Raw genomic sequence first — 22,849 nt, 5'->3', positions numbered from 1 at the left:
CAGGTATTGTGGGCACAGAGAAGCAAAAGAACTGGTGGCAGGAACGTGGGGGCGCTGCTGTCACAGAATCTGACTGTGCAGGTTTAAGACTTTGCTCTTGTTTGGAAAAAAAAAGGATTTGGAGAAGTGGCACTTGATATTCAGGCACACTGAAGGCAAGAGTCCCAGGGTCACACACGCTTGTACTCAGATTTTAAAGGAGAGTTTAAGCCAGACAACGTGTGCATGGCTGGGTCGAATCCCCTGCAGGGAGACTCTGACGGGGCAATTCATGAAGTTCTGAGGGTGAGTCTTAAGATTCACTGGTGACCCCAGCATGGGTTTCAGAAACATGGGGAGTCGGTAGAGGAAACCTGCAGGCAATGAATGGATGCTGTGTGTAGGAGAGTGTGCCGAAATGGGGAGGACACCACACCAGCACATGCTCCAAGAGCTATGCGGAACTGTGGGACTCAGTGCTTCCTTGCTGTGCTGCAGGCTGGTTTTGATCAAATCTTTTCTTGCTGTTTCCTTTTCTCCTGCTTTTCAGGGGTAATGTTTACCGTAGACAGGAAGTGGAGAATTGCCTTTCACAAGGACTGCTAAGAGATTTCTTTGGTATGAATGGAGTCTCTGAGCTTAGGCTTTTGAGCACGGTTGGAACTGCTGAGACCATGGTGACTCATGAAGTTGTACTGAATGCATTTAGCATTAGAGATGTTTGCAGTGTGCTTCTGGGGACCAGAGGTAAGCTACTGTGGTTTAAATCTAAAATGTCTCCCCTAAGTTCATGATTTTAGTTTGCACTTTTCACCTAGAGGCACTTTTTAGAGAGGCTGGGGAGCCTTTAGGAGGCTGGTCTAGACACCACGGGAGGCAGACCTCTGGAGGTTACAGCCTAATGGCTCACTCAAGCCTCATTCTCTGCTTTCTGAACCACTGTGGTGTGAGGAGCCACTGGGTCCTACACGCTGCTCTTGCTGTGGATGATACCATGCTTTCCTTGTTATGATAGATAGAAAGAAGCCCTATAAAACTGTGAGCCAAATTAAATTTTCCTAAGCTGTTTCCATCAGGCATTATAGCCACAGCCATGCAAAACTAACTAATGCAACCACCACCATTATCATCACCACCACTGTCATAATTATCATCATCACCATTATCATCAATATCACCACCATCATCACCTCCATTGTCATCACCACCTACAGCATCACCTCCATCATCGCTATCATCGCCAGTCCTATCAACACCACTATCACCACCACCATTGCTAACATCATTCCTAGCACTTGTGGCACCTTGGCCACCACTCTTACCATCTTCACCATTACTTTTGTGAATAAAATTTGGGGCCAGGTCTGAGCCCAGCCCGCCTGCCTTTCTGTTCATGGCCTGAGGACCTGTAGCAACCTCTCAAGATTCCCCCTGTGCTTTCCCATAGCCCAGATCTCCATTCCACAGGAGGTACAACAGCCTCAAAGGAGCAGTGGACTTACAGTTGACCTGGACAAAGAGCACAGCCTCGTCGTGGCCTGCCATGTTCTCAGCCCTGACAGACACACGGTAGATGCCAGGATTCTCGTAGTGGTGCCGGATGGGCTCTCCTGTCAGAGTGAGGTTCACGTACATGGCCTTGAAGCCATCCCCAAGATCCACTTGATACTTAGTGGTCAGGACATCACCCTGTAGGGAAATACCACAGGGTCACTTAGGAGTGACTCTCAAGGTGAGGGTCTGGGGCTAGGTGCCCATTCCTCCTGTCCCTTGCTCCTCCTGTTCCCTCTTCCTGCAGGCTCTATGGGGCCACAGACAGCAGGTTGGCACTGCTTTCAGAGCTCCAGCCTACAGCAGGCTGAGCTAGGAGGCAGCTCCTGGAACCAAGGCTGGGATCTCCTTTAGAACAGAACACCCATGGGTGATAAAGGCTGTGTGGGGCCCAGGGGGACGCCTGAGCCTGAGCCAAGCCATGGGGCTGGGAAGGAGATTGAGGAAATGGAGAAGGCTTTGGTCACTACCATGAGGTCTCTTCAGGGAACCACCGCAAAGAAGACACAACTGTCTTTCTATGACAAGGTGGCTCCTGTTTCTCATTTCATCTCACACTGTGCCAGGAATGAGACTTAACTGTGTGAGCAGGCAGGAAGGGGATCCTGTAACTTTGTCCCCGAGTGGTATTGAACTCCGCATGCAAGCTGACCCTGACTCTCAAGCCCACGATAGATGGAGTTCTTGCATTCATATTCAAGTTCTCCTCCCCAGTCTGCCTGCCTTTCTCCCTCCTTCCTCACACTCTCCCGCTCCCCTGGTCACCCCTCTCTAGCCATCAGCAATCTTCCTAACTTACACCCTCCAGACCTCAAAAGCTAAGGACATTTATATATAAATTATGCTCATTTAACTTTCTCCTGAATACACTATACTGGGTTGGAACCCTCTGAAATGGACATTTAACATAAATCTGAAGATGCAAGTCATCAAAAGGAGGTCACAATGGGGCATGGAGTGCAAAAAACCCATGGGCAGGATATTTGAAGAAAAAACAGTGGTGACTTGAACACCAGGAGAGGATTGTTTGGGCACAGAGACAGATCCTAGTAAGTGCAGCCATGAGTCAAGGGGCCCCCAGAATGTCCAGAATCTGGCTGAAGCTTTGTTGGGGGGCATTCCCAGAACCCAGAATAGATGGTCCTTCATGTGCCCATTTTGTAGGTTGCAAGACTGAGGCTTTCAGGGGTCCAGGCTCTGGAGATGGACTCTCTCCCCCTATTGCTCTCCTGGCAGGGTTGGGTGAGGATCAAGGAGAATGTCCTCACCCAAGTCATTCCTATGAGGGGGCAAGTTCTGGGTAGCATTCAGGAAGTGGGTGTGTCTGCCTGTGGTTTTGAGGTCCCCATCCTTCACAGCACACGTACATCGTCCCACGTGCTTGCTCGCCACCCGTGCAGCCTGCTACATGCACCGTCTCCTCATATTTCTTGCTCATTTTCAAATTGGTTGGCTCATCTGTTGACGGGAATCCTTTGCACAGTCCTGCTCTACTGCCCACTGGGCTGTGCCAACAAACGCCCTCTGGTCTATAACTGCCTTTATCTTCTTGACAGTTTTACTGGCTCCAAATCTAGATGGCGCTGGCACACCAGGGTTTTCTTGTATAGCCTGGAGCCCCAGCCATGAGGAGGACTTCCAGCCTGCGTCTGAGCTGGCTTCGCTGTGGGTCCTAAAAGTCTACACTTTCCCACTTCTTCTGCAGGTGTGTGATCTATTTTGGGCTCATGTCTGAGGGCTGAGGGGAGGGGCTGCTGCTGGGTGGAGAGACGCCACCTCTCCCAGGCTGTTCTGCACCTGTCGAGAGCAGGCAGGTGTCTATGGGTCTGTTCCTGGCCTCCATCCCCCTACGCTGTGAATTCTTAGATACTTAGAAAACTCATGTTTCCTGTACCCAGCCCTGCTTCCAAGTCCAGTGGCGTGTAAGAGTCGGTGTGTGTGGTAGAGGAGTGCACACTGTGCCTGTAAGTGTCTATGAGTGTGTAAGGGAGTTTGTGTCACAGTGTAAGTGTGCATGTGCCTACCCTCAGTCCCATGCCCCTACTCTCTTCCCTCTAAGGCCTGCGTTGTCCCAGGATTCCCTATTTCAAGGCATCTTTGTGCTGCTCCCCGTAACTCTGCCCACTCTAACAAGCAAGCCCAGCAAGGGTTCCGAAGATGCTCGGTCCTCTGGTCATCTGCAGATGTGCTGTAGTTTCCACTTTCAGGCTTTAGGGGGCAGCAGATGGCCATGTTTCTGGGATGTCTGACCAGGAATTTGAGGGCTTTAAATTAGAGAGCTGGGGGTTCAGGGAGCCCCAGGCTGACCAGGGCCTCTGTCCTGTCATCCCAACACATCTCTACTAAAGAAATACCCAGTCCTGACTCAGGGCTGCCTGAAGGCTCAAACGAACCTTAGGGCTATCTCAGTTGTGAGAGGACCTGGGCAGGAGGTGACACCTGAGGGGGGGGGGGGAGAAAGAGGGGAGAGAGAGACAGAGACAGACAGAGACAGACAGACAGACAGACAGACAGACAGAGAGAGACAGAGAGAGGGGGAGGGGAGATGAGGGAAGGGAAAGGAGAGAGAGAGAGAGAGAGAGAGAGAGAGAGAGAGAGAGAGAGAGAGAGAGAGAGAGAGAGGAGATGTATAGCTTAGGCCTGGGGACCACAGCCTTGGCCAATGTCTGCTTGGAGTCCAGAGGCCTCTAGAGGGCACAGCGCCATCTCTACCTCCTTTTTACCATATAACTACGTGAGAATGGCGTCACCGTTTACATCCCGGCTTTCTCGTCTGTAATGATATAAGTTTATAGAGTGCACAGTTTAAGATTGTACTTCCAACAGGAAGTGGCTATCAGAGTGCCTAATATACAGGTACTCGGTATGGCCAGTCTGAGTCCTCCATAACCTCAGTTTCCCTGTTTTCAGGAGACCATGTCTCCGCTTCTAAACCAGACACCTTTTAAAGCATGTTTGAGTATAGCAGGCATGATCATGAATTCCCCACATCAGCCTTCACATCTGTTAGCTGAAGAACTGGACTCCTTCTGATCTGTGAGTAGAGACGGCCCAGAATCCTGGAGGAGAAAAAGGGCTCTTCCTCTGCCTCTGAGTGAAGACTGCCCAGAACCCCAGGGAGAAAGGGGGTCCTCCCTCTGCCTCTAGGTTTTCTGAATGTCATTTTTAAACTCCTTGCAGGGATCATTAGCTGTTTCTATAAGCAGAGTTTGGGGATGTGTCTTGTGAACCAGAAGGAAACAGAAAAGTCAACGGTTCCCTGCGGGAACAGAATTTTGGGTGATATTTATGTCTGTGGTGGTGTGGTGGTTTTTTAAAAAAAATTATAAATGTATTTCCTAAATATACTACAATGAGCATATATTATTTTTAAAATCAGAAGAGACTGTAACACTTGTTCTGAAGTAAAAATAGAATGAGTGGGAGACTGGGTGGAGAAAAAATACATATATATTTGTGTGTGCATATATATAAACTTGTATTTATATCTATTCCCATATACACACAGAAGGCGTTATCTCTGGATGTGTGATTATAAGTCATTAAAAAAAAACCTTTATGCTTCTGTTGGGATTCCAGATCAACTAAATCAATATAATTAGAGATTTAAACTTGCTTTGGCACTGGGTTGGGGGTGTGGCTCAGTAGAAGAGGGCTTCTCTAGTTTGCACAAGGCCCTGGGTTCCATCCTCAGCATTAGAAGAAAGAAATCAATAAAAGACGTTTAGTGTCACCTATGGGGAGGTATTGCTTTTGTGTCAATGTTTGATAAACACAAGATCACACACATACACATACACACACCCATGCACTCACATGTACGTACATGTGTGATGTGGAGCCCATTTCCCGATGAACATCTGACACACACTTACTCTTGTATCTGTTTCATTTCAAATGCTGGTCTGAACCAAGAGGTCAGTTTTGGTCCTGTGGCCCCCACCCTCAGGGGCAGGCTGGCTTCTGTGGCCATGCTCCAAACCGTCCAGAGCCTCAACCTTGTGTGCCTGGCTGGAACTGCCCTTTCCGGCGACAGCCCAGGGTGGATGCTCACCTGTTCCTGCCGCACCACAAACAGCACATCTTCTCTAGGCCTCACAGACACTGCATCTCCGCGGATGCTCACCTGCAGGCCCCGGGGTGCTGTCAGGGGGCACTGCAGCTGCACCGGGCTCTGCTGCAGGTCCACACCACCTTCGCACACATTGGATACCACCTTCCGGTACCTGGGTGGGTGAGGGAGGATCAGGTCCAGGACGGACAGTGGTTTGATGGGTAGGGATGGTCTCCACTCCTGAAGCAACTCAAGGCTCCAACCTCTACAGCCGCATTTTCTGCCTGCTCCCCATGCCACCTCATGGCTGCTTCTGTCTACCTTAAAGCTGGGAGCACTGAGCATCAGGATGGAGGGGCTGGCTGTGTCCATCTGCTTTGGAGAGCTGAAGCATCCATGGCCTGATTATATTGCCCAGATTAATAACTGCTTTTTTTATTTTTGCTTTTTGTTTGTTTTATTTGCTAAGGATGATAGAAGGAGTAGGTCTAAATCCAAGGTCATGCTGAGAACTATGGAGGGCTGACTGGCTGAGATGGGCTCAGCCTTGGCTTCCTGGGTAACCATAAGCAAGCATGCTGTTCCTCTTGGGATAGATCCACCTATCCACTACCCATCTATCCACCCGATCATCCAACCATGGCACAATGGCCTCGTTGGCAGCCCCACCAGGGCTTGGCAAGCAGGAATTCTTATCTGAAGTGTCAGGCAGGAACTGTATCAAAAATACGTGAGTTTAGAAAGATGGTACTTGTGGGGGCAGAAGAATGGGTAGATAGATTGGTGGGAGGATGGGTGGATATGTGGGATGGTAGATGGGTGGATGATGGATAGATTAGTAGATTAATGGAATAAATAGATGGATAGATGAAGAGGAGGTAGGTGAAGTAGATGGGTATAAGGATGAGTGGGTGGATGGATGAGTGGATGGATAGATGATTTAAGGTTGGGTAGATGGGTGGGATGAAATGATGGACATATGGTAGAAATATATAGATAGGAGATAGATGGAAATGGGTGGTTGGGTAGATGGGTGGAAGGATGAGTGGATGGATGGGTGGACAGATGGATGGATGGACAGATGGATGGATAGACGGACAGACGGATGGGTAGATAGATGGGGTTGGATAGATGAGTGGATGGATGATAGATGTCAGGCTGTATACAGCCAAGACTAACACATTTAGTTCTTGGTCCTGCCTGTTTCTTCTAGCTCTCCAGGATAAGCAATAAGGAATCTATCACAAAGGATGAGGAAATAGGCCCATCACATGGAGCGTGTGGGTCCCACCAAAGTTAAAGGTCCACAGATGCTATGGACTTGGTATTTCTTCAAGAAGTTGATATTTTATAAGTAGTTTATTCAGCTTGCCCCAGAGTGGGAGAAGGGCCTGCCTGCCACTTCCTCATCCCACAGAGTCCATGACCACCATAGCAGACTGTAGGAACACCTACTGTGTGTCATGGCCTCACAGCACAGCAGAGGGAAACCTGGGGGTAGGGGCTGGGAGAGTGATCTACCAAGGCTTCCTCCTGGAAGTCTGGTGTAAGCAGAGTCCCCCAGGCTTTAGAATGTCTCTGGTACCAACACAGTACAGTGTGACAGACTCAGGAGGACCAGAGAAGGGTGAAGCTGTTCTGGGGTCTCAGTCCCACAACAGTTGGAATACTTGGGACCACTTCTGCCCCTCTGTTCTCTGTGTTGTCCCAACTCAAGGTAGTTCTCTCCTGACACTGGCCCCAAGAGCTCAATGGGATTTGTGGGTCACTGGGTCAGTCTGGTGAGTCTGGTGACTTGCCGAGCCCTGCCTGCATACTTGAGCCCAGCACCAGGGCCATGGTCTCTCCTTCTAAGCTGCCAGGAAGCAAGTACAGGACTTGCCTGGGCTCCACTTCTGGAGCTGGCTGACAGATAAAGGCAAGGCTAGACGGATGGGTAGATAGGTATACGGCTGGTTGGCTGGGTTGGTGTACCTACCCAAGACTACTGGTGTAGGTCTGGCCCAGGACACAATCTTCAGGAGGGGACAAGGGGTTGAACCAGAAGTTAGCAGAGCACTTGTTGGCAGTGGACTCAGAGGAAGATGAGCGCTCAAACCCGTAGTCACTGGGAAGGGAAAGCTGGGTTAAAAGGTGAGATTAGAGGAGACAGCTAGGGTGGAGAAACTTACACCACAGGTCTAAGACGTGCCTAACTGTGGGAACATGGGCGAATCCACAGGTTTGTGTCAGTCGAAGGAGAACAGATGAGACATACTAGCTTCATTCCGGAACAAGGAGGATAAAAATGAAGTGGAGCCAGGAGGTCTTTCTGGGGAAGTGAGGGATGCTCACAGGATGTAAGGGGATAGAGGGTGGCAAGGAGTGGCTCTACAGCCAGGGCCAATGGCCCTGGAAAGGGCACAGAGGCCTGAATATAGAGTGCAGGGTAAGGAGGGGGGGGGACAGGCTTTGTGAATGTGTCTGAGTGGAATATAATCCTAGCGGGAGGAGAGGAACCAGGTGAGCGGAGCTTGATCCCATGATGCTGGAAGGACACTGTGGCCTCCACCCCAGTTCTGGGAACAAGATCAACATGATATAAAGGGGCTGGAGCAGCAGGGAGGGAGGGAGGGAGGCGCAGTGCCCACCAGAGGAAGTCAGAGTCCCGGCACTTGCACACGCGTGATGTGAGTGCCGATGTGAAGCTCCTCCCCTTGACACACCAGGACGTGGGCTTTCTTTTCCGGTAACTTCTCTGCTGGCCCATGATGCAGTGATCACCCTGTAGCAAGAACACCACGATGAAGAACCAGCAGAAGAAGGTGACAGCTACCACTGGCTTGTCCTGTTGTTCCTGCCCTGGTGGCAGCTGGGATGGGGCATTTGCCCCCTTTGACAAACAGGGAAACTGAGGTATAAAAGAACTTGACATGTCAGTCAACTGGCCCAGCTCCCCTCATCTTAAGCCATATGACTGGCCCTTGGTCACAGAACATCTGGGCCTACACGGGCCAGGTGTGTGACCATCTGGGAATGAGCCATGACCAGAGGGCTCATGCGGACACACAATAGATTCCCAGGCTATGCTTGGAGTAGTACTGCCCTGATCCCAATAACAAGGCCCCTTGTAGTGATTGGGCAGGACTGGCAGGAACTCTAAGTGCCATAGCAAATCAGGTTCTGGAACCCTCGCTAGGCCCATCTGAGCACTCTCTTGTAAACCAGTTTCTGCACAGGGCCATTGAGCCACTAGTCAGGCCATTCTCTATGTGTGAACTCTCGATGTTGGATCTCCACTTCCAGAGATATCTGGCTGCTGGCTGACTTCAGCCACTGTCCCAGGTGGAGGCTCAGTCAGAGCCTGACCCCAGGTATCTCCCTTTATGAAACTTCCAGCTTCTGATCTTCCTTGGCTACAAACCCTCTTGTTTTAGTGGCACGCAAGCGGCCTGCTCACAGTCCCCAGGTACCCAATGAAGTATCAGCTTCTCTTGTCCACCAGAGCTGATGTGGGGATCTCATGTTCTGTTCAACCTGAATGTGAAGGTTAGACACTGATGATGGATTGTGACATCGGATGGTCCCAGACCCTGACGTCAGATCATCTTTGCCAATTTCCCCACAAGCAGAAGAGTCCCACATCCTGTCATGAGACCTCCATACTGAGAGGGTGGGGCTCAGGCCCTGCAGACCCTTGGGTCATAAAGAGCCATAGATCAAGTAGTTATAGGCACAAGAATGGGCCAGAAAATCCCTGGGAGGGAAGATGCCCAGAGGTTGGCATCTGTGAGATTTCCTGGAGGAGGGACGGGCCTTAGGACTGCAGGTTACCTGACCCACCTGGAGGTCAGTGAGGTCCCAGGAGCTGTAGTCATCCTCGCCACACTGTCGGGGGAAGGAGGGCCGAAAGTCCACCTTGACCAGCTCCCAGTCAGAGCGGAAGCTGATGTGACCAAAGACCCTGAGGGGAGGAAGAAGGAAGACCACTTTAGAGCCATCAGTCCCTGGTGTACAGACTCAGGTTCCCTGTACTAGCACCAGTGAAACCTCTCCCGCCCCAGAAGATTCCGTGATGAAGTGTGCCCTCCCCGGCACCTGGCCTGATGTTATCATCCTCAGGGCTCTCTGTGGCTTGCTGATTGCACCAGCACAGGTCATCTGCCCAACTCATGCAACCCACTTCCTGACAGGAGCAGGCTCTTAGGTGGGCAGACTCCTTGCCTTCTTGGCTGCCCCAGGCCCTTCTTTCCATAAGCCTCCCACACCAGGCTTTGCACTTGGTCTGTGTGGGCCAGAGGCATGTCTAGTGTTAGCTGAGCTCTCCCTGCCTTTCTGCTGGCCTCTCTGGGTCTGCCATGTGGAACTGGGCTCCAAGCTGTTCACCCAAGGCAGAGCTGGCACTCCAGAGAGATGACGTCAGTGTATGACTTGGACAGTGGGATGAAAGGGTCAGTGTGACAGCACAGTGCATCCCACTGAGCAGAGGGAGGGACAGACACACAGAAAACCCAGTGATGCACGGAGCCTAAGCATGCTCAGCTTGGTGAGCTGAGACCAGCGCCCCACACTGGCTTCTACTCCTCCCATCCACCTTCTCTGCAGGCCATGGTGGCCTTGTCTGGGGGCACCTGGTATTCCTCTCGTCGTGGCCCCATTGTCGCCTTGACAGACAGCAGGAGAGGGGGAACCACATTTCTGTCCTCCCCTTTAGGGCTTACCACATCCTATGAGGGATGCATGCCGATCACCCCAGACCTCTGAGAGGAAACAGGCTAAGGAAGGGACTCACCCAGGATGGCAATCCAGTACCTGGGCCTGGCAACTCACATTTGTGAGGCTTGGACTAAGATGCATAACCAATTAGCCTGAGTGTGACAGCCATGCAGCCCTCCATATGGGAATGTCCCATACTCTGCATTCTGAGCTCAGACAGAGAAGCAGGCTGGTCCAGCTAATCCACTCTGTGCTTTTCAGTTCCTGTTTGCGAAGAAAGCCCGACCCTCAACTCCCACTGTGAATGTCTCTCATCTAGTTGAGTGGTCCTAGCAGGAGAGGTCAAAGGGCCACTGGCTGCTTGACAGAGAGCAGGAAATGTGGGCCATACTATGAGGTGAACTGCTGGCTCCTCCATATGTACAGCCCACAGCCCTTCCAGGCTGAGAGCCCTCACAGTACTGCCCAGGGCTAGGGGCCCCTCTGCCATATGATGTGCAGGGGGAAGCAACTGTGGGCAGCGCCGTGAACAATGTCCAGATAAAGTGATTGCGGTCAGCTTAGATATGACCTTTGGGTGGATGAGGATAAAGGTGCCATATGGGCTGGGTCCTGGTCTAGGCTCAGACAGAAAAGCTTTTCATTCTGCCAGCCCGTGTCTCCTCTGAGGCGTGTGAATGATCTCCGTGTCCACTGAAACTGGAAGCTGTTTGAAGACGTAGCTTGGTGAAAGGCTCCGTAGGAACCTTAGGGAGCTTTTTAGACACTTAAAACATGAATCGCCTGCCTGTGAACTTTGCTGCTTTCCCCGGATGAAAGCTGCATTTGGGTCCAGGCCCAGATCTGAGGGCCTTGGCTACACAAAGAACCAATGTCCCAAAGCAGCGACAAAATGCAGACTGCAAGATGAAGTGAGGGGAGAGGCGGAGCAGGGAGGTGCCCAGGGTGGATGGTGTCCCCATGGCGGAGCCTGGCTGCAGAAGCTAAGGCACAGGAACCATGCTGGCTTTCTGGAGCTCTGAGAGCCCTGTCAGGGCTGCCGCCTTTGCTGGCAACCCTTCTTCCCGTTTTGTGGGTTCAGCCCTGCAAACTGTTCATCGTCCTTGCAAAAAGACCAAGGACCAGGCTGAGTCTGCTGCAGCCAGGCTGCAGTCAGGTCAGGGAGCTAGACTTTCCCAAACGCTTCTCTTGATAAGCACCAGTGTCAAGTCTGTGACCTCCCTTCCTGCCTCAAGCCACAGCCTTCAAGCGGATGGCCCACAGAATGAGGCACGAGCCCCTGCAGGGCTTTGGCAGGTCATAGCATCATGGAGGATCTGACCAGGAACAACCTGCCTACCCCCCCAGGCAGCCAGGTAGAAGGAGACCTGGACCAGCTCAGCCTTCCATGCCTCGTGTTCAGCTGTTCGAGGATGCACACACCACCTTTGTCCTGGCTTTCCCCTGGTCACCCAGGAAGGAGGCTGTGAGGTCAGCACCACAATGGGTTTCCTCATGGCAGTCTGACTGCGGGGGAGAGACTCCATCTGCTCCTGAGGAGTCATGGACATTCTGTAGGGATTCCCTAGGGCTATGGACACTGGGATGCTCTGTGGGTTTCATAGAGGTCATGGATGCTCTAGGGGATTCCATGGACCCTTCATAGAACTCTATGGATGCTCTCTGGGACCCTGAGTCAGGAGAAGCATGCAGGCCAAATCCCCACCACCTCCCCAGCCTTCTTCTTGACAGTCACTGGCCAGTGAGGGCAACAGATGCTCCTGGGCCAACAGTCCCTGGTCCCTGGTAGGGGTGACTTAGCCTGGCCATCTCTGACAGTACTCCTTAGCTCCTGGGCCAATAGTCCCTTGTCCCTAGTAGGGGTCACTTAGCCTGGCCATCTCTGACAGCCCTCCTTAGCTCCTGGCATGTGGAGGTTGTCACTGTATCCTTGTCACCCATATGTCTGCTGTTGTGGCTTCACTGAGAGCTTGTTTATTGAGCTCCGACCACACATTAGATGCTGTCCAGCCAGGTACATTAGTGATGTAGACTGAAGGACACCTCCTCCCCAGAATCTCAGGAGGGTCAGGTAGGCAAGGCCACACACTGGGTAGAGACCAGACAGGCACGAAGCTCTTGAGGAAGTGAGGACAAGGCCACTGTCCTGGCAGGTAGGAGGAATGTGTAGCTTCGTGACCCTTTATCTCTTATGCCTGAAAGGGTGCAAGGCTTGCTTCATGTCCCTCTGTCCCATTCCATCCATCATCCACCTTCTGTTCATCCCCAGGAGGCTGCCCCTACCCCTGGCCTAGTTAGAGCTCATTTCCTGGTGCCCTAAAAGTTACATACCACCCAGTCTGATGTCCTGTACAGTCCCTAGCCATCTTGGCGGGGAGCCGGGAACACAATGGCAGTTTCTAAATAGGAAGTTAAGGTTTCTTTATCCATCCTCAGAGGCCCCTAAGTCCATGGTATGTTTCCTAGCTAGCTCTCCTGGGACCTCAGGGTCAGCATACAATAGGTGCTCAATAAATGTACTTTACACATTAGATGGGCTGCAAGATTTCTGAAGGGGCAGACCCCTTCTCCCCCACCCTGGTGACCTAGCCTCGGCTCTGCTGTGCTCAGTGCTTCCTGCTCTGTAGGGACAGCATGGCATACACAGCTGATTATGAAGCGGCCATCTGAGCTCAGAGTCGCAGCCGTGACCCCACTGGACACGGGGAGACTCATGATCATCCAACACGGGTGAGTATGAAGGGATGGGAGATAGTCAGGCTCTCTCAGGGCTCCTCCGTATGGACATCTGTGGGAGCATCCCGTGAGCTCATGGAAGACAAAGGTCCACTAAGAGCCCAGCTGGCCCTTCACGTCCACACCACAGACGGCAAGGCCACACCTGCAAGGATGCCAGAGCCCACTCTAGGCTGAGTGTGAGGTCACCCTGTCTGACTGACCAGTCTATGGGATGGGGGCTGGCCTGACCACTTGGGGCCAGCATCAAATAAGGCTCCCATTGCATAACCCTGTTGTGCCACATGGCCAAGAAAAGTACTGTTCTCACTACTGTAAGTTGGAAAGGTGACAGAGTGCACTGGCCAGGGACAAGCCTATGAAGCTTCGTTCCTCTTCTGGCCAGTCAGTGTGCTGGGTAGGGATAGAGAGCCCTACCTGCTGGCCAGGATGAGAAGAGGAGTCACTGGCCTGGGACAGGGAGGTGACGGGCATACAAGCAGGGGCCCAGTCTGAGGCCACCTCAGAATGACCAGACCCAGCCCACCTGGGGTGGCTCTGACCTGAGTCTTCCTCCCACCTTCCTGTTTCACTCACGTCATGACCAGCGTCTCGTCCCCTGGCTCACTCAGAAGTCCATCCACGAACACGGAGGTGCTGGTGAAGTTGTGTGTGCTCCAAGTGTGGCCCTCATCCACGCTGAACCTGTGGAAGGCCACCAGTGTTCACAGAGAGGCATGAGATTACTCCTTTCTTTGACTCTCTCCCCTCAGGCCTGACTCGTATCCAGCAGAGGCCAGCTCTGGGACCATCGCCACACCCAGGCCATAGCTGAACCGCAGCCTCCCTCTTTCAGGTGAAACGGCAGCAGATGCCTGCCAGCACCAGGTGGCATCCCTGACTAATTAGCAATGGGATGGCCTGCTGCCCTAGACATATTGTCGGGGATACCACACAGGCACTGTTCCTATGAATAGCGGGCACATCTGAACCTTGGAAACACCCAGTAATGCATGCAATAGGAACCCAACTCAGGTTCCTGAGTCAGTGACATGATCAATATTACAGGGATGTTACCTCCCAAGATATACACCTCTTTTTTCAGACCGCAGTGACACTGACTGCCTGGCATACCAATGTTACCCTGCCCTCAATTTAGCTCACTCCTTTCTGGGTACCCACTGGCTCCCTTGTCTGTACACCCTGGCCCCAATCCTCTACTAACAGGTTCTTGATACTTAGGGTGCCTTCCTGGACTTCTCAGTCCTCTTCATGTTACCCTGACTAGTCTTTGTAGTCTCTGCTCGGCCTGGGAGTAATATGGGTCCATCTCTGGGGCACCTCAAGGAGGTTGGAAGGCGTGGGTCATTCCAGTGTTAGGCTCCCAGGGAACTGTTCTAGAATGCTAAGTGCCCTCTGCCCATGATCTCACTTGAGGATCTTCAGGGGGATGGATGTGTCCTTGATGGCAGCAATGACACCGCCGTGGTCCAGGTAGAGGACATGGTGTTCTTCCTCGAAGACCTGTGGGGGTGATACAGACTCTCAGGTGAGACCCCAGCAAGGGCAGCAGAGCCTGGTCAGGAGGGGATGCCAGCTCTCTAACACTCCCATTTCCACCCATGGCTTAGCGCACGAGGAAGGAGTGGAGCTTTGGAGACAGTGGCAATTTATATACCCTTGGGGACAGGGAAAATTGTGATGTGCTCTCTCAGAATCCTGTCCTCAGGACCTCAGGTCAGCAAATGGCCCAGCAATAGGGAGCACAGTGTACTCAGAGGTGAGTTCAGGATGAACCCCAGGCCAATGCGGGGTGCAGTGACAGAGCCTGGCTCCTTGATACCTCTGATACCAGGTAGATGTGGCCACACTTTGTTTCCCCACAGTCTGGAACATCTTCCATTACAGCCAGGAAGCTACTGGGAGACAGATGACTTTGAGCCCTCTGGGGCCATCTCAGTGGAGGTCTGAGCTGGGTACCTGAGACTCTGACATATCAACAAATACATGAATGAATGACCACCATATGGATGAATTAGTGAATGAATGCTCTGAGGATAAAGGAATGAATGGCCACTGAGGGTTTTGGGGGAAGGTAAAGGCATCTTGACAAGGGCCACCTAGGAGGGACAGCTCTGTTGGTCACAGCCACATGCTGATATCCCAGAGCAAGTGCTATCTTACAGATAGGAAGCTGGGTCCACAGCAGTAAGGCTATGCCAAGGCCTCACAGCTGGGAGTGGCAGAGCCAGGTGTGGGCCTCAGTCACTCCAGGACACTAGGCCTTGTGGGTCCTTCAGTAGACTGGCACATATGGGCTGCAGAGCATGTACCCCATGATCAGGGGCCCTGGCTGGAGTGGGAGAGGTCCTGACTCCAGGAAACTAGGCCCAACAGTAAGTTGGTCAGGGACAATATCAGAAAGCTGTTGAGGAAGCCTCAGAGAGTGTCTACGCTGTGGCTCTCTGGTGTGGGAAGTTCTTCTGTAGATGTGTTGTTTTTATTGGTTAATGAATAAAGTTGTTTCAGCCAGTGGCTTAGCAGAATTGAGCTAGGTGGGAAAACTAAACTGAATGCTGGGAGAAAGAAGGCAGAGTCAGTGAGACGCCATGTAGCAGCCAGAGGAGAAAGACGCAAGCCACCATTGGAACCTTGCTGGTAGGCCACGAGCCTCATGGTAAAAATACAATACTAAAAATAGGTTAATTTAAAATATAAAAGCTATCTAGCAATATGCTTAAACTATTGGCCAAGCAATGTTTTAATTAATACAATTTTGTGTAATTATTTCAGGTCTGAGCATCCAGGAAAAAAAAATGATTGGCCTCATACTACAGCTCCCTGTATCCTAAGCAGCCCCTGGGATGCAGAGCTGAGAGGAGACACAGACCCATCCCTGGCTCAGCCTTTCTTTGTTCCCCTCAGAGTCCTAGCAGGGACATAGAGCACTGTTAATGAGGTCTTTGATCATTCCAGGGAGCTCATGCCCTTTGTTATCTAAGTTTTGAGACAAGATCTTGCTCTGCCAACCGGGTGGGCCTTGAACCTGCATAAGAACCTCCTCCTTCCGCCTTGCAGATGCTGGGGTTGCAGTGAGCACCACCAGGCCTGGCTGGTGGCTCCTGGCTTAAGGCTTATGTCACTCTAGGGCCCTCTGACCCATCTCCATCTGCCAGTGCCTCGTTGGCCAGGGAGGAAACACCAGAGCAGCCCTGAGTGCTCTACTGGTCTGGAGTTGTTGATACCTCAGTCCTCTCCCTGACTATAACTGCCTCCAACCACTGTACAATCTGTTCCTCCCTGACACACACGCGTGTGCATGTGTACACGTATGCACACAGCTGCTGCTCCATCAGGCATCTCACCTGTGAGCCCTACCCAGTTACCCTGGTCCCAAGGCCTCCAAGTTGAAACCTAAGCTAATGGTTTCACAGAAGTGACCCCTCACATGTCTGTTGAGTGAGGAAGTCCTTCAATGCTGCCATTGGTGAAGGTGACAGACGGTGACCTTTAATAACCCTACAGTGGTTCACTGGCTTTGGCGAAATAGAAATATTTAATGCAATAAATCTCCCCTGCCCTTTGCAGATGCCTTGCTTGGTACAGCTTATTAAACCAGCAGCGGCCTTTGTCTTTGATGCAGGTGAGCTTTGTGTGCCATAGTGAGTGTTTGGTGCCTCCCAGGAAGGTGACTTACATGGTCAGGCATGAGGGAGATGACCCGGAAGAGGACTCTCTGTCTGCAAGCAGTTGGACTCTGATGCTCAGGCCATCTCCTCAAGTGCTTACAGCCAGATCACCTCTCTGGGAAGTTGGCAGATCAACTCAGCCAGAACCCCACCCACCCCAGAAGGCAGCCAGTGTCTAGCTCACACGGCAGAGTCCACCTGAGGCACCCTCGGGGTAGAAACCCACAGCTTCTATGTGTCATGGGCTCTGTGGGGCCTGTCAGGCCTCTTGTTGGTGTCCTCACTGTTCCTGTGCTAAGGGCTGATGGCAGCCAGCATCCCTCTAACCAGTGGCTATGACATCCATGTGGAGCTGGGGGTTGGAGCCGCACAGGTCCTGCTACTGGGGGGATGGCTCCCACAGGCAGGCTTTCCTCATTCTCTTTCCTTCCTTTGCTATGTTGGGCCACACCCCTCATCACAGAAACACACGGGACATCCTCCAGGGTCCCACACCTGCCCTTTTCACATCCTCTTCTTCTGTTTATGTCTCCACTGCTCTAACCTCTTGGCCCGAAGGAGCTTGAAGCCAAGCAGGAGGGGTCAATGTGGACTTCAGTCCCCCTCTCCGGATGTCCCCGGGGACACATCTGGCTGTGAAGTGCTTCTAGGATGTATAATACTCAGCAGAAGCCACAGAGCACTGGGCAAGTGACCCCCACACCCGACTAGCCCCGTCCCCATAGGTCCTAGCCCTCAGCAGAGGCCTCGGCTGCTTCTGAGGCTGGTAGTCAGGGGCAGACATCTCACTCAGGACTCTAGAGAGTTCCCGTGAAAGAAGGGGCATAGAACAGAGAGAGCCCTGGAGAGTTGACGAACACCAGGTACCACTGGCATCTTACCTGCCGCCAGGTGTGCCCACAGTCAGATGTGATGTACATTTCCTCTTTATACTCCACCAGCTGCGAGCCCAGGTTACCTGGGCCAACAGAAAAGGTTGCACTGCTCTAAGACCGGGAAGATCCCCTGATGGAGATCTAAAGGACCCCAGAAAGGGAAACTGTGCCGAGGCCTGCATTTCAACCATAATCACCTACAGCACACCCTGGCTGGCTTCCTTTCCAGACAGTGGCCCAGTGTGGCTGCTGGGCTTGAGCTGGTCCCCTCGGGGTAGAAAGAGCTCAACCCAGCAGAGTCCAGCACAAGAGGATCCAGCCTAGCTCCAAGGTGAACAGGCTCATGTGCTTCAGAATGCCCACAGGTGTTACTTGAGGGTAAAATGTGTAATGGTGGTTGGGGTCAGGCTGAAGGACATGAGCCAGGTGGGGCAGCACGGGCTTGTGGTCCCTGAGAGATGAGAGGACTGCATGAGTATCTGGGGACAGTGTCCTGGAAGTCATGTGCATGGGAAAAAGGCAAGCACACAGCAGCTGCACATTCAGTTCCTGTGGAGGGGGCAGTCGCGATGTGCGGGAGATAAAGCAGGCACCCGGGGCTGAGCCCTAGCCTAGAGACATCTAGGTAGACAGCATCCCATCCAAGACGCTGCCAGTCCAGAGCAAAGATGCTCTGCTTCATGTGGGCTGCTATGGAAGCAATGAGGCTTCAAGTGAGGAGCATAACCTATAGGTTCACAGCCCAGGACACACATGGCTTCACAAACTAGGCCTGGATTCCCCAGAATTCCACCATGGCCTGAAGTACAGGACCTTTCTGATGGACCAGCTGGCTGTGTCAGGATAAACCGTCAGCCACCTGACTGCCCACCCCTCCATCCATTCATCCATTCAATATACATCCATGTACCTACAAGTCTATTCATTATCCATCATCCATCCATCTATCCATCCATCCATCATCCATCCATCCATTCGTCTATCCATCATCCATCCATCATCTATCCATTCATCCGTCTAGCCATCATCCATCCATCATCTATTCATTCATGTCTATCCATCATCCATCCATTCATCCGTCTATCCATCATCCATCCATCCATCTATCCATCCATCCACTTGCCTATCTATATGCTCATCCACCCATGCATACATCTGCTCATTTATCTAGCCCTCCCTCCCTCCATCCCACATCCACCATTAGGGCTTCCAGGGGACTTCTGTCTCCTGAGATACACTGCCTTTGATGGACACACCAAGGCCCCAGGCTCATAACCTTCAGTTCCCATCCCTGAGATAGGAGCGTCCCTCAGGCTGTAAAGGCTGCTCTAGCTACCCACCTGCACCCATGATGAGGCCAGGAGCTGTGTCCTTGGTGTGCACCGTGCCTGAAACATAGGGGTTATCTGCCCAGCGCAGGTGTAGGTGCAGGTGGCAGTCCGGCTGGGGAGAAAAGAAGGAAGGATGGTCAGCAGGTGAGAGCATCCTAGGAAAACCAGTTCTGCAGCTAGATCTGCCTTGTGGCCTTAGTCAGCCAAGGCTGGGTAGGGGTGCCTTGGAAGAACGGACAGAGTGTGGGAAGCTGTGCTCACTCGGCTGCTGGGTGATGGATGCAAAGGATGGGGATGACGTCAGCAGGAGTTACCTGGGACCTAGAGGACTGAGCAGTGTAGAAGGGACCAGTTAGACATGATCTTCTGGAGAACAGAGACTCAAGGTCTGAGAGAGGGCCTCCAGGTGGCTGCAACTTCCCCAAGGAAGGGGCTTTGTGGCCCGGATTCCCCTCGGGATGGGCTTCCCTACATGGCCACTACATGGGTCACTGGGCCAGAGAATGTGTGTGATACTTGGGGCCTGTGCAGCCCCAGTTCTCATTCATGTATCCATCCATCCATCCATCCATCCATCCATCCATCCATCCATCCATCCATCCATTCATTCTTCCATCCATAACCTTTACTCGGCACCTTGGTTTGAGGCTCAATTCCTAGACTTCCCATAGTCCTGGCCTGACATGCCTGCCCAGGCTCTGCAAGGGTCAGAGGTGGAAGGTCCTCTGAAGCTGCCCAGAATGGGGCCAGGAGGCAAGCAGGACCCCCCAAGGAACTTGTACATCAAGCCCAGGAAGGTGGCTGGCAGGTGAGCTATCCATTTCTAGCCCTCTCACATGTGGGAGCTGGCAGAACCTCCACATAACTGTACAGCAACTCAAACCTTGGATCATTGGGTATGCAGAGGGAAGCAGCAGCCCCAGCCCCAGCTCTGTCTAGAAGTATTTCTGACATGCTGGAGCTTCTGAATACATAGGTTTCTGTGGGCTTCCATTTAGAATCCCAGACACCAGCAGATTCAAATCCATTTCCCAGCTGAAATTCATCCTGCTAGGAGAGATCTAACCAGGGATGGGAGACGGTGCGGTGGGTAAAGTACTTGTGTGTCGATCCCTGGCATGCCCACCAAGGCCAGGCATAGCTGTGTGTGTGCCTGAAGTCCTAGCGTAAGGGGGTGGAGACAGGTGGATCCTAGGAGTCTGATGGCCAGCCAGTCTAACCAATTGTTGACCTCCCATCTCAAAACATAAGGCCAAATCAGAGAAAGACATCCCAGACATCCCTTAGTCCATGGTTTTGACATGTGCTTATGTAAATGTGCACTCACGTGCTAACACACACACACACACACACACACACACACACACACACACACTAAGAGATCTGATTAACCTTTCTGTTATATAGGTGTATCTACTTCCCCATAGTTGGAAGGAGACATCCCCCACCAAGCCACTCAGAGACCTGGGAGCCAATACATGACCAGAAGAACGAGCAGAAAGGCAGCAGAGAAGCACCATTAGCCTGTCCCTGGCTCAAGGACAGCATCATCACATGTGCCAAGACCATGACAAAGACCCCAGGTAGTCCTGGGTGTCATGACTCCCAGGAACCTTGTCCCTGCCATCTGAACTGTGAGCCCCGAGTGGCTGAGAGAATGACACTGTCAGGCTTAGAGGCCTGGACTTGGTCACCAGTCAGTCTGTGTTGTCCCTCTCTGGATGGAGGCTACAGGCATTCAGGTGGGAACCAGGGCTTCGGACTGTCATTGATGTATCTGTAGCCCACTGGCTTCCAGGTACTTTGCTTTGGTCCCCGGTGCAATCTCCACCTGCCTGGGCAGCTTGGCCACTTTCCTCTCTTGCCACCATCCCCCTGCTCCGGGACACAAAATCTCACAGAGGCTGCCTCCTCACTGAGCTGAGTAATTGCAGACAAGAACCTTCTCTTAGTGGAAAGTTGCCTGCGCAGATTAATGTGGCTTAACTTTCCCAAAGATGATGCACAACCAGCCTGTCACAGCAGCTCTGAACCCAAGAGGGTTTTTATAAATGGCAGACAATTCATTCCTCATGCAGGTGGGCAGGGGCTGTGAGCCTTCCCCATCTACAGTGGGGTCTGGAGAAGAGACCTGAGAGTGGGGTGGAACAGAACTCAGGACATGGTGCCCATGCCTGTGCAGGCAAAGCTGCTCCTTAGGGCAGCTCACACTCGGTGGCCACCTGGTGACTGTGGAAAATGCTGCCTTTAGCAGCTCCTGACACTCTATACACTTCCTCCATCACACCCCAGCCCTCAGCAACATTCAGCGATGCTCAGAAGCAGGCTTGGAAGATTCTGCTCCTACTGTTCCTTGGATCTCTGCTAGCACCATGCATGGGGTCACACTGGCACTTAGCCTGGAGCAGGCGTTGAACGAAGTCAGTGGCTCCCTGGCCTGGAGCCATCTGGATAGGCCTGTGGAGCTGAGAATGAGTGAGGGACTGGGGTTTGGGGCAGTTTCTCACACTGTAATTTCATGGAAAAGAATGATGTCCATGTTTCCCTCTGGGTGCATCCCTATGCCTAGCAGAACCTGGTGGCTTGCGTGTCTCGAGTGTACCCTAGCAGTGGCATCTGCGCCACTCTTTTGGAGGTGTGTGACAGGGCAGGGTACCTACCGGCTGGCAGTTGGTGGGCTTCCCATTCATGTCAGTGCTGGGTGGCCTCAGGTAATCCCAGTCACGGCCCTTGTTATAGGTTATGAGTGTTGTCACCTTGCCGTCCACTTTCTGGTTTGCCAAGAAGACTCCCTTCACACCTCTGACCTGAGGAGACACAAGAAGGACCATAAGGCCCCACACAGATCACCCAGAACCCCAGTAGCCAGGCACTGTCCCCTACTGAGGATGCTGCATGTGGCTTTGCTTCACCCTGGGTGCAGTCTGACACACGGAGACTGGTCCCAGTTTGGCATGGAAGAGCACTGTCTACTCCAGGTCAGGGGATCTGTATGACACTGAACTATTTGCTGAGGACCTCTGGCCACCAGATACCAGGGAGAACCCTGGTCCCCTCACCAACCAATGTATCTCATGAAAGGACCCCCCCTTCACCATCCCACTCTGGATCCCAGGTTTCCCTCACTTGCTGGGTCTATTAGAACCTGCAGGGCAGGTCCTGGGCCACAGCAAACACTCCTCGGCTTTCCTTGGGGGCCCCACAGCCCAAAAGAAAGCAATGGGAAGGTCTCCGTTTATCCTGACATGCACTGACAGGACTCCACTTGGCTTTCATTTCCTTTTCTCAAGGGGCCTTATGCCAGCTGAGATTGCAACATCCAAGAGTGGCCACTGCGTTGATTCATAAGAAAGTACAAGAGCTGGGCATTTCATCACATTAAACTCAGCGGTGCCCTTGCAGGAACATCCTATTCTTCAAGCCCCTTATTGGCAAAGACTTAAAGTCACATTCACTGAGCTCTTCTAGGGTAGTGAGGCAGGAGCAGGGATGCTACTTCATTTAAGCCGCACAGCCGAGGTATCTCTACTCCCTGTAAATCATGGCGCTGCTGCTCACAAAGCTCAAGGGACTGGTGTTCAGACAACTGTGCATTTTACTCAGAACCCTAGAGCCAAGGATTTTAATTAGGCTGAAACAGTTACCAAGGTCACCGGTGCTCTCTCCACACAGGCACTGGGAGTCTGAAAAGTCAGTGTGGTCATTCTTGATGTGCATGTCTGCAGGTGGACAGTCCACCAGAGAGGTGCTGTTACAGACGTAGGAACAGAGCCAGGACTGGGTAGGTGGATGGATGGGTGGGTGGGATGAAACATAGATGGAAAGGCATGTGGGTGAATGGACAGACAGATGGCTGAGTGGATCAGTGGATGAATGCATGGATAGGTGGATTGATGGATGGGTGGGTGGATGGGTGGTTAAGCAAAGGGATCGATGAATGGTTGGATGGGTGGATGGACT

General features: G+C 52.3%; 1 protein-coding gene across 2 annotated transcripts in view; it reads right to left on the bottom strand.

The window, feature by feature from the left end:
- Positions 1-22,849, bottom strand: part of Sorcs2 (sortilin related VPS10 domain containing receptor 2) — a 373,938-nt gene that overhangs the window by 13,744 nt on the left and 337,345 nt on the right. For both annotated transcript variants that reach the window (XM_050141233.1, XM_050141234.1), the window contains exons 10-19: positions 21,550-21,696; positions 18,899-19,001; positions 17,565-17,641; positions 14,427-14,518; positions 13,592-13,699; positions 9,407-9,527; positions 8,215-8,348; positions 7,563-7,691; positions 5,585-5,756; positions 1,482-1,668 (exon numbers count right to left, since the gene is read on the bottom strand). In XM_050141233.1, coding sequence (XP_049997190.1) covers positions 1,482-1,668; positions 5,585-5,756; positions 7,563-7,691; positions 8,215-8,348; positions 9,407-9,527; positions 13,592-13,699; positions 14,427-14,518; positions 17,565-17,641; positions 18,899-19,001; positions 21,550-21,696 — 1,270 coding nt within the window. The remainder of the gene's footprint in view (positions 1-1,481; positions 1,669-5,584; positions 5,757-7,562; positions 7,692-8,214; positions 8,349-9,406; positions 9,528-13,591; positions 13,700-14,426; positions 14,519-17,564; positions 17,642-18,898; positions 19,002-21,549; positions 21,697-22,849) is intronic.

This window comes from Alexandromys fortis, unplaced genomic scaffold, assembly GCF_014885135.2.
Source record: "Alexandromys fortis isolate MF-2015 unplaced genomic scaffold, M_Fortis_MF-2015_v1.1 scaffold_7, whole genome shotgun sequence".
NCBI classification, from domain to species: Eukaryota; Metazoa; Chordata; class Mammalia; order Rodentia; family Cricetidae; genus Alexandromys; species Alexandromys fortis.
Note: the sequence above shows the minus strand (reverse complement) of the source record. Positions and strands in the feature narration are given on the sequence as shown.